Source organism: Nyctereutes procyonoides, unplaced genomic scaffold (assembly GCF_905146905.1).
Source record: "Nyctereutes procyonoides isolate TBG_1078 unplaced genomic scaffold, NYPRO_anot_genome, whole genome shotgun sequence".
Taxonomy (NCBI): Eukaryota; Metazoa; Chordata; class Mammalia; order Carnivora; family Canidae; genus Nyctereutes; species Nyctereutes procyonoides.
Window position 1 is genome coordinate 3,776,290 of NW_026575160.1, and position 12,483 is coordinate 3,788,772.

General features: G+C 34.2%; 1 protein-coding gene across 2 annotated transcripts in view; it reads right to left on the reverse strand.

Annotated features, from left to right (window-relative positions):
* AGMO (alkylglycerol monooxygenase) overlaps positions 1–12,483 on the reverse strand; it is a 340,224-nt gene that overhangs the window by 157,655 nt on the left and 170,086 nt on the right. The window contains exons 9-10 of one of the 2 annotated variants that reach the window (XM_055314478.1): positions 11,333–11,467; positions 9,265–9,381 (exon numbers count right to left, since the gene is read on the reverse strand). In XM_055314478.1, coding sequence (XP_055170453.1) covers positions 9,265–9,381; positions 11,333–11,467 — 252 coding nt within the window. The remainder of the gene's footprint in view (positions 1–9,264; positions 9,382–11,332; positions 11,468–12,483) is intronic. The other variant, XM_055314479.1, reaches the window with a different exon arrangement.

A 12,483-nucleotide genomic window follows, 5' to 3' on the forward strand; every position in this document is an offset into this window, starting at 1 on the left:
AAAGAAGCAAAAATCAAAGGTCCATTAACCCTTTCCCTGCCCTACAAATCATACTACTTTAATCCCTGATAATATGTCCATAGGTCAGCAACACTAGAGCAAAAAGGGAGAAAAAGCATAAAATAGGATGTATAGGCTTTGACCATTATAAACACTTTGACTCCTGTGTTTTAAACAATGTGAAATGTGAAAGTCAATGTGAAATGACTTAAAGCTTATTAGTTTTTTATAACAAATAAAATTTTATTTTTCCTTGGGTTGAGTCCCATTTCATAGCATATACTGCTGATAAATCTTTCATATAAAATAGTGCTGTCCTAAACTGCTAAAATGGAATTATTCTTAATTAGCCTTTGAATGCATTTTAAGTCTTTGTCACCAAAACAACAACAACAAAACTAAACCACCGTGAGGAAGGCCATAACCGTAAAAAGCTTTATCAAGCAAGGAATTATTTTTCCTTTTTAAAAATGATCTCTCCAGGGATCCCTGGGTGGCGCAGCGGTTTGGCGCCTGCCTTTGGCCCAGGGCGCGATCCTGGAGACCCGGGATCGAATCCCACGTCGGGCTCCCGGTGCATGGAGCCTGCTTCTCCCTCTGCCTGTGTCTCTGCCTCTCTCTCTCTCCCTCTGTGACTATCATAAATAAATAAAAAAATTAAATTAAAAAAAAAAAAGAAACTTAAAAAAAAAAAATGATCTCTCCGGATGCCCGAGTGGCTCAGCAGTTGAACGTCTGCCTCTGGCTCAGGGTGTGATCCCGGAGTTCCAGGATCGAGTCCCACATCAGGCTCCCTTCATGGAGCCTGCTTCTCTCTCTGCCTCTTTCTGTGTCCCTCATGAATAAATAAATAAAATATTTTAATAAAATAAAATAAAATAAAAACGATCTCTCAAATCAGCAGTTCATTTTCCCTTATTTCCATAGAAGTTTCCCAGTGCAAGATTCACTGTCCAAATCTGTATGCCTGAAGAACTCTACCTCTGTTCAACTTCCATTTAAGTAGATGGGAAAAAAAAAAAACCCTCAGAAAGCATCTTTAACTACATAGGAACTCTAGAATTACATGCTTGCTTCAAAGTGCTTAAACAATCAATGAGTTTGTGGGATTCCTTCCTTTGCTTACAGTATAAAGAAGAAAGCCTTTTTCTTCTCAGATGGGGATATTACCTCTTCACTATTCCATGGGAGAACTTTGCTGATCAACATAACTACTTTTCCTATTTCCCTACCTAACATATCTCACAAAGGGAAATATCAGCTCCATACACTATGTTGTAAAATAATAGTATGCTTCTATATAAACAATTTCTTTTTAAAAAAACTCTAGATATTGGGTGCCTGGGTGGTGCAGTAGGTTAAGAGCCTGACTTTTGGTTTCAGCTCTGGTTGTGATCTCAGAACTATGAGATCGAGCCTCACATTGGGCTCCATACTCAGCACAGAGTCTGCTTAAGACTCTCTTTCCTTCTCCTTCTGTCCCTCTCCCTGCTTGCACTCTCTCCCTCTCCTTCTCTCTCTCTCAAGTAAATAAATCTTAAGAAAAAACCTTGTGTATTGTCAAAATGTTTTGATAATATTTTCTATGATTTTTTCAAAGGACTTAGAAATGAAAATGTCTAGATACTGATATTATAACAAAGTAGTAAAATTTTAGGATTTTCTCTAACAGGTGTCTGGGAAGAACTACCGAAGTCTTATTTTGAAGTCAAATTGCTTATCTTCCCAAGCATCTTTAAAAGGAGGTCAAAATCATCTAATACTTAAATCGTGGTGCCTTCTGATATGAAGGCAGTGGATTGGGTTTCCTGGCACACCTTCTAGGAGGCTGTGTCATTCCCCCCTGTGACTGTGGGCTCCACCTTCCCATTGCATTGAGCTGCTGGATTTGTCACACTGAAACTTGAGGCTTGAAGATACTTAATATTGCAACAGACACAAGAATAGAACCCCCAGGGTTACTATAATACAATATATAATTTGTAATTTTTGTATATGAATCTCAAAAATCTATCTTGAAATAAGACCATACTTTTTTAAAAAACTGTCAATATTGACTATACTATTTCTTTTCTAAGTTATCAGAACCCGCTAGGTGGTTACTATTGAAGCCTATACAAAAAAAGAATGTGATTAGAATGAACAGTTTCTAGAATTCCAAACAAATAAACGAGAAGCAAAGAAACTAAATATATCAAAGGAGAAAATATATTGGCTAAAAAAGATAGTGAATATATTGTTCAGAAACACTGAACTGATATGTAATTACTACATTTTTACATAAAAAGTAAGGAATAAAAGCAAAACATTGCATTTTAAAAACTTTAATTGAATACCTAAAGAACAGTTATGTTACAGTTATACTTTAAGCTATGATTCCACTCCATTAAAAAATGAATGTGTTCCTGACAAGACAGAAAAACAACAGCCAGTTTACCCCTCACTTGAAAAAATATTTATCTGGAAAAAAAATGTTTTCAAGACACTGAGCATAAGGCAACAAAGGTCAGTGATTCTCAGAAAATGAGATATAAATGACATAACCCCTATTATTGTCCCAGTTTACTACTTTGAGAGAGTTTCCAGGCCAGAGAACAGAGGGAACACGGGAATTTGGGGACTTTCTGAATTGAAGAAGTAGAGCTGGGATTCAGCATTTTGAGGACAGAGTGCCAATAAAGAAAGAGTTGCATAAATCTGCAGAAAGTGCCCATCAAGTCCAGTATTTCAGGTCATGCACATGAGAAAGCCATCAGAGGCCAGAGAAGGATTACAGCTTGCAATGTGAGAGCTTGCGAAGTGCTGGCTCTAGCGGATGTTCTCACCAGACAGCCCGGATAACCTTATGGTTCACTGGGCATTGGGTAGAGAACACAGAAGAGTCTTGCCTCAATATTGGGTAATAATTAATCCAAAAGGCAACAACCTCAGAACGCAAGGTCCTACCGAGATTGCTGGGAGATATCCATTTTGACATAATATCTTTCTTGGAAGTTCAGTAAAACTATTTTGGGGGTCAATGAAGACATTCTAAATTATCAGTATTCACTTCAAGATCTCACTGAAATCTGTACACCAACTTTTGCTATACTTGTGATAGAAAACTCTTACTTTTTTTTCATTTAAGAAACAAGTGAAAATATAAGCTATATATCTTTCAGTTATTTATCAAAATACAAAAGAAAAAAAGAAGTGCTAAAAGATAGACTGAGAAAGACTTTCTTTTCATGAGGATTACTTTTAATGAAAAAATACAACTCCTCAGAACTGTGAATTTTAACTTTGAGTTTCCAAAGCTGAGTGAAAATGTCTAATTTTTACATATTTTTCATAAATCAAAATGTGCTATTACTTCAAATTATAAACAGTTTTATAGTTGATTGTGTTTAGTATTATTAAAGGAGCTGCCTGATAGGGATCTAAGTTTGGGGCAAAAAAAAAAAGTTTGGGACAATACTAATAATATGACATGTTTAATTTCACAGTTAATATTTCATTATTTGTATAAATGATATATTTTTTAAAAGATTTTATTTATTTATTCAAGACAGACACAGAGAGAGGGAGAGAAGCAGAGACACAGGCAGAGGGAGAAGCAGGCTCCATGCCGGGAGCCCGACGTGGGACTCGATCCCGGGTCTCCAGGATCGCGCCCTGGGCCAAGGCAGGTGCCAAACTGCTGGGCCATCGGGGCTGCCCTATAAATGATATTTTTTAATGTGCAGTATCCCACTTAATCATAGTGTACAAAAATTATATTTTTCAGGGAGCCTGGGTAGCACAGAAGATTAAGCATCTGCCTTCAGCTCAGGTCATGAACCCCAGGGTCTGGAATTAAGTCCCAAGTCAGGTTTCTTGCTCGGCGGGGAATTTACTTCTCCCTCTCCCTCTGCCTCTTCCCTCATTTTGTGTCCTTTCTCTCAAATAAATAAATAAAATATTTTTTAACAATTATATTTTTGGGGGATCCCTGGGTGGCTCAGCGGTTTAGTGCTGCCTTTGGCCCAGGGTGTGATCCTGGAGACCCGAGATCGAGTCCCACATCGGGCTCCCTGCATGGAGCCTGCTACTCCCTCTGCCTGTGTCTCTGCCTCTCTCTCTCTCTCTCTCTCTCTCTCTCTCTGTGTGTGTGTGTCTGTCATGAATAAATAATAAACTAAAATCTTTAAAAAAAAAAAACCAAAACAATTCTATTTTTCATTAGAACTCATGATAATCACTTTTCTGAGCTCCTGAAGCCTATGCTTCATGGAAGGTAGCTTTTAAAAATATCCTTTAGCAGACACTTAATACATTTATTTCAGGCTTTCAGTTATAACTGATGCTTATTTTAGCTCACGTTTGTTTGTTTTTCACATTACTTTAGATATCAACTAAAAACTTTAAGAAATTAAATTAAATCTCAATGGGCTGCACTGGAGTTAAAAAAAAAAAGGCAAAACAAAACAACAACAAAAAGTAGACCCTGATATTGACTTGAGAGATTTCGTGTAAGACATAAACTAGATCTAATTTGCACAAGCTACACTGTATTATGAGAGTACAATTAAATATAGTGATTTTTTTCAAAGAGTCTGTTAAAATATGTCCACATGAAAACCTTAGTTACAAAATTGCAGTGCCCATAATATTTTATAGAATTCAATATACAGGGGAATTCAAAACTATAAAAGTATGTTCCCAAATTTATATTGGATATTCTCAGATGCCTCATTAACTTGAAATATATCATCAAATAATCTGTGTTAAAAAAAAAAAAAACTACCTGTGGAAACTTTCTTACACATTCTAAGACTCTGTGAAAGATTCAAACTCTTTTGAGTCTGTCTATTATTTAAAAGAATAGCATTGCCTTTACAGTTTGACTTTGGAAACACGCTAGTGTGTCCATATTTTCATTTCAAACGTGTATTCATGATATCACCCCATGAACTGGACTCTGGCAGCTAAGGAATTGATTCCCCAAGCATTACCAAACCAAAATCAACATAGAAGTCTGTGGGTCATATCACTAAACCAAACACTATATATTTAAATGTATGCATTTCAAGTCTCAGTAAGAAAGGAATGTGCCTTTTACACTTTTGTGGTGGCCATCAAATTGCTTTTTTGACTCTCAGAGTTATTTATACAGAACATGCACACCTAAAACAAGTAAGTATTTATCTACTCTGGTATATGCATAAACAGAAAAGGCTGTGGGACCACAGCAGGATCCCCAATTACAAGTCAGCCACAACTTTTCTATGTGATTATTGGCTACAGTGAATCTGGAAAAAAAATATTGCTGTTGGATGTTAATGTCTTCATATGCTTTTAAACATTGCTGAGCCTAAAAAGGTACTACAGAATGTTACAAATAAGCAACTTTTTTTTCCCTAGTTGCACAGCATGTTTTTAGCAAAGAAAAACATGTGTGGGAAACAAGCAAATACACCTTTCAAAATTAATTTGTGTCAGGAACAAAGCTGTCTCCAACTCTAATTTCAGCCTGAAAAGGATTTCAACACTTGGCATTTCTCTTTGTCAATATATCTATACGAGTTTCTGTTTTTTATTGAGGTAGAAAAATCTTATGAAGACTTGTTATCAGTTGCAACTTTTAATATACACTGTGTCTAGCTACATTTTTGCCCAGGAAGTACTTTCACATGCCTAGACCATCAAATATCTTGGTAAACTTAACGTGAAGGGTTTCTGTTTCAAAATCAAAATGGATAAATTTCTAATTTTGTTTCTATGAGTTGGTATAATTTATTTTGGGTTTTACTTAGTACAACTAAAAATTCAATAATGCAAACTGTACTCAACATTGATTAGTTTATAAAGAGATATAAAGATATTTAGATGTAGATGATCTAGCTTTTCTTCTGGTCTCATTCAACTATGGAAGCTCTATTCATACATGCATATTCCGGTCATTATTTAGGTGAAAAAAATTAAGATAACAAAGTAACTTAACAAAGTAATCAGTGATGGGTTACTTATGTCATACCTGAGTATTAGTCTATTATGGTAGTTTGATGTCTACACATTCATTGCTAAGAGTGATTTGGTTCATGCTGCTTTTAAGAAAATTTTACTACTAAAATAAATTCTTGGGTTCAGATTTTGTCTCATTTTGAAGCTAAAGACAACTGAACCCAGCACAACATGGAATTTATTTTATTAGTTGTAGTGCATATATGAAAGAGCAAACAACGAGCCAGTATGTCTCCTACCACTCTGTTCTCAAGAATTTCTGGTCACATTGCATCCTATTTCTTACTTTCATTTCACAAAATGAAAACTAGAATTTAATTCATTGTTTTCTGTTTTACTCAAAAAGTTAATTCAATATTTTACTATAGTTTTTGTACAAATATTGTCTTTGGACAGAGAGCACATATGAACTTGCCTATTGTTCAAAAATTGGGGTTACTACTTGTAACAATGCTAGCTTATTAGTTTTAAATGTAAAACCTATAAATACATATGAATAATACCAATCAGTAAGATCTTTAAATAAGGTTAAAAGTTAAAATGGGATTTCCTTAGTATATTATCCAGTGCTGTTTATAGTAACTTTCTGTAAGCCTATTGTATTTAGTAGGACATACTGTGCCACACACTATTGACTGCGCAACCAGGAAATATCCCCCACTTCTTCTGTACTATTACTATGCTGATTTTGTCAAGGTATAAGCAAGGAATGTGCTCAGGAGGAAAGTGAACTCTTTATCCCCAGGGTATAAATTATGTCTGGTATATTTCATTCATGGTTAATTCATGAGCTGGTGTTAGTTATTGGTTCAGTGTGGACATGTGAATTACTCCTGAATAATGAGACATGAAAGGACATTTGCTGGGAAATATTCTGGGGCTTTTTTTCCTTCCTTTTTTTAAGATTTTATTTATTTATTCATGAGACAGAGAGAGAGAGAGAGAGAGAGAGAGAGAGAGAGAGAGAGAAAGAAAGAAAGAGAAAGAGATACAGGCAGAGGGAGAAGCAGGCTCTATGCAGGGAGCCTAATGTGAGACTTGATCCTAGGACTCCAAGATCACGCCCTGGGCCGAAGGCAGGAGCTCAACTGCTGAGCCACTCAGGGATCCCCAAGATTTAATTTTCCCTCCTTCTTAAATAAATGAAATTTATAAGATGCTATAGAAGAAGAGAACTTGCTGATTTTGGTCACAGTCTGTGAGCACTGAAATTGCTGTGATTATCTTATGATGATGAAAGCCAAAGGAATTATAGAAAAGCCTTTTTGGAAGCTCTACATGTTTGAACTGATGAACTAACCAATCCCAGAAACACCAGCCCCTGAATTTCCAGTTATATTTAAGACACATTTAATTGGATATTCTGTTTCATAGAGCAGAAAATATCTAATAGACACTCATGTAATAGATAATTTAAGTAAAGGTATCCTACAGGGAAGTTTATATGTTACTATGCATTTTATAAGTGTTTAAAGAGTATTTTTTTGAAAACAAGTTTAAGCATATATTTATTAGTGAGAAGGATTTATAAGTATCTAATATTTGTTATTTTTGTCTATTCACATCTATTTCATTTTTTCTGTGTACTATCACTTAATTTTCTTTCAAGCTATTCTTTTCCTCTTCTCTGACCGTGAGGATCCTATGGAACTGACCCTCTTCCCCCATTCATAGGATGATGACATTGATTGGTTCAGTGGTACCCAGAACATCAGACTCCACCTTGGAGCCATCACTTCTGGGAATCTTGGTTTAGCAGTATTTAAAGCTAGAACTGCTGGTAGACATCTTGCCACCATGAAGGAGGAGAGTTTGTAGGAAAACCTGCACTGAGAAAAGCATAGTTGCAGAAAAGAATGAGAAAGTTCCTGATAACATCATTTGATTCTTTGGGTCAACACTGCATCAAGAAGAAATAGCCCCAAACTCTTCAGCCATGTGAGTTAATAAATTTACCCTGGGTTGAATATCTCTCACATATAACCAGTGAGTCCTACCTAACACATTCAGTAATCTATTTCAAGTAGACTTCCTTCTTAAAATTCACTAAATAGGATGTATGGAATAATTGTAATTGTTCTAGTGGAATTACCATATTAGGATTATTAAAATGGTATGAAATTATTAAAAATGATCCGATAGGGTTTATATATTAAATTATCAAAAGTAACTGTATAGTAGCCACATTTTTTCGGCATATATTATTTATGAATGTCTATTAGCATGGAGTTTTCATGGACTGATATCTGTAAATAGCACAAACCTAGTCTTTGAAGAAAGTTAATTTGTTTTGGTTGAATTCACTATCCACTAATCCCATTTGTATTCATTTATTTTTTTTAATTCTGCCATCTTTTTTTTCTATTTTTCCACATTATTCTTTATACCTGAAGATAATTTGTCGTGTTTTATTTATCTCATTATCTTTTAGCACTGTATAATGGGTCATTTAAAAAAATGGATGACTATTAATTCACTGAGACTCTTAATTTGCCTTTAAACTGCTATTTAAATCATCAACTTTCTCAGGTCTGTTATCAAATTTTTGTGTTCTACAAGTTTAATATGATTATTTTTAAATATGCCCTATGATTTTTGATGGTCTTGTTTCTTAAGTTTTCATAATTTTCACATCTTTTCAATTTCATTTTCGGCTTCTTCAAACATATTAAATTTACTAAATTTATGTTTTACTTTAATTTTAAACATCTGTTGCTTTTGAGAGTTCAATTCTGTTTTGTCATTATGCTAATGATTCATCGTGATGGCCTGCTTTCTCTCAGGTGTTTCTGTGATGTTTAGCTCTGAGTTCATAATCATTGACATAATCTGTGTGAATACTCTGACACTCAAGTTTGAGGAGATTGCTCCAAGCATGTTTTGAACATGGTTCTATTAGACACACGAGAGTTAATCTGAGAATACTTTAAACCATATTCTTGGTTTAGGTTTATAAATCCATGGTTAGTATTAGTCCAGAACCTATACCGGAGCGAAGTCTGGTTTGTGGTTAAAAATTCTCAGGTAAGACTTTTATTGTTTCTCCAATGCCAAATCAATATCATTAGCAAACCATCTGATAGATATTCTACATAGGAACAGTTTAGATATAATTAATTAATTTATACTTAATAGTCTAGAAGAATTAATTTATCTGTTTAAAAGGGAGATTTTCCAACATTAAAGTGGACGTTACAGAAAAAAATAGAGCACAGCTATAATATGAAGAGCAGATAATTTTCTCACAAAATTTCCTAGATACTTAAAATGGACACCACTTACAGCTTTATCTGCAAAGGTCTCTTCATAAAATGCTAGCATCAAAGCAAACTGCACAACTGCATATATTTTTAATAGATGGGACACAGATGATGAGAAGGGAACTTCTTTCCCCGTGACCTAGGAAGAAAGAAAAAAGATGTTCCTTTAATTGTTTCTTGGCTTATTCCTCTCATTGAAATTCACACTAAGTGAAAAGGAGATGCACAAAAAGAAAAGAAAAACTTTGCTATTTCTTTTATTTCCCCCCAAATGACTCTAATGCTATCTTTTTGGTTTTGGATAGAAAAACAAAAGTACAGAAACTCATTTTTCATTTCAGAAGCATTATGATTTTGATTTAGTCTGCTTTATAATAAACCAGTGTAAGAATTGAGTCATCAATATGTACCGATGATAAACAACCAAAATGAATATAAAAAGATGAAATACAAAATATGAATACAGAAATATGTCCAAGATTACACATGAAAGTAAAGAAAAAGAAAAAAATGGGAAGTGATTCTAGTAATGGAGATAATCATGCCTTAAAGGGAAATATTGCTTTATTGGAAACAACTTTCCTAAGCTATAGAGTTTCTCAGAAATACTACAATTCTACTTTTATAATGCAAATTTAAGCACAACTATGTAGAATATTCACTTTGGATTATCTATTGAAAAATAGAAGGAATAAAAAATGATCATAGTTAACTAAATTTTGGGGGCTGAAATAAGGAAATTATTTTCACCTATCAGTTTACTCATTGTTACATAACTGGTTATGAAGAAAATTAAAAGCATCTGGGAAATATCAGCATAGCAGCTTTCATAATTGGATGAGAAAACATCCTTATTTAGATCAAGATTTTTGAAAAATAACAATATTCAAATAAAAACTGGTTTTATTTCCTTGTAATACCGGCTAATTTTTTTATACTCACAATCATCTTTAAAATCAACAATAGTTTACTCTTTCTATTGTTTTTAGATTACTATTAATGACAATTGTTAAAATAAGGAATCACAATATGTATCCCAAGGATTGGAAAGAAATTCCTTCTTATCACCTCTATATAAAGAATTCCAGATTAAAACTGAATTTTTCATTGGTTTTCCAGGGTTTTAAATCTCCACTTCACTTGCTTTTGGGTTTTAATATGATTTCTGAATTTAATGCTACTACTACTCTACTACAGAATGGATAGAGTTATGGTCTAATTTAATAACCATATCACCTTGGTGTGATTTTAGACTTTCCATTCTAGAGACTTTGTTTCTTTCTTTAATTTCAGTATAGCTACCACACAATGTTACATTAGTTTCAAGTGTACAACTTGGTGATTTGATTAATTTATACCTTATGGTATGTTCACCACAAGTATAGCTACCATCTATCTTGATATACTGCTATTACAATATCATCAATTATATTCTTTATGCTGTGACTTTTATTCCTGTAACTTACTCATTTCATAACTAGAAGTCTGTATCTTTCAGGCCCCTCCACTCATTGGCTGTACTTATTTACATCCCCATCAACAGCATATGGGAGATTCTTCTTCTCTAAATCCTCACCAACACTTGTTATTTCTTGTCTTTTTTATTTTAGCCATTCTATCAGGTGTAAGGTGATATCTCATTGTGGTTTTGGTTTGCATTTGCCTGATTATTAGTGATGTTGACCATCTCTTCATTTTTTTCATGAACATAATTAAGGCTACACTGAATCATCTCTAAGGCTCCCTCCATCTCTAGTGTTTTAGAATTTTGTGATCAAGGGACTTGTGTTTGCATTGTTTCTGCATTACATAAATACTCTTTGCTATATGTTTGAGTGGATCTGAAAACTAGCCTCTGCTGTTCTGTTCCCCAAACCATGCTCCCAAGTAAGAGGCAGAGTCTGACTGGGAGAAGTCCCCACTCTAATTTGGCCCCTAGGTGGTTTCCACTCAGCAGGTTGTGAACCAGAGAGCAGTATCTGCCTAAGAGAACACTTTTTTTTTTTTCACATCTGCATGAAGTCAACAGGCTGGCTAGACCTGGCAGTATAATGCTAATCTTCACCATCACTAACACGAACTCAATTTACCTCTGGGATTTCTTCACTTAGTCCAAGTCTTGGTTTACCTGGACCCCATCCTGGTCCTTTAAATATGACAGAAAACTTATTGAAGAATCCAGGTGTGGCCCAGAATGTAGTCCATATGTAAACTAAGTGATGAAACTAGAAGAATAAAAATATGGCTTATTTAAAATAAGAAAAATTCATAACAAAAATATTAATTGATTATATAATTGATTATACATTTTATTTATTTATTTTTCAATGTCATTTATTTATTTGTTTCTGTAATATATGGGTTATTTGCAATTTGGTTAATGTAGATTAATATACACTTGCATTCCAAATTGTAATTCACTCTATTCATTCTGTGTCCTTTAAGCTTAAATGTGTTCTTTCAATATTTCTGAAGCTCCACAAAATTATAATTTTGAATTTATAAAAGAGGATAACTATTTAGAAAATGGGCAAAATAGAAAAAATGTCTTTGTTTCCAATGGAATTATCAGCTTGTGTACTCGACATCCATGTTTAATGATATTATTTCTGAAGTCTTGCTATATGGATATTAAGAGGTTGAACATGGAAACATATTACATATTTAAAAATAGTCTTTAGGGGATCCCTGGGTGGCTCAGTGGTTTAGCACCTGCCTTCAGCCCAGGGCGTGATCCTGGAGTCCGGGGATCAAGTCCCACATCAGGCTCCCTGCATGGAGCCTGCTTCTCCCTCTGCCTGTGTCTCTGCCTCTCTCTCTCTCTCTCTCTCTCTCTCTCTCTCTCTCTCTCTCTCTTTCTCTCTCATAAATAAATATAAATTTAAAAAATAGTCCTTTAATTACTGTATTGAGTTGTAGATAATCATGTCTATAATTAATGGAAACTATTCCAGTCCATTTCTTAGTCCTATTGTGGAAATCCATATTCTGTAAATAACATTGTACATTTGACAAGTACAGAAGTTAAAAGTAGGCTCAAATATGAGAAGTATTTGGTAAATATCAGCTAATGGGTAATTAGCTATGTATTCCATACATATTATAATACTGTATCATTGGATTTAAAAATAGTCCTAGAGGTATAAACTCTAAAGCTGACTTCTATTATAAGTGAAATAATAAATTAATGTAGAAAGGAGTTTTGGCTCTATGAGAATTTGTGGTCTTACTGGCATTTTCA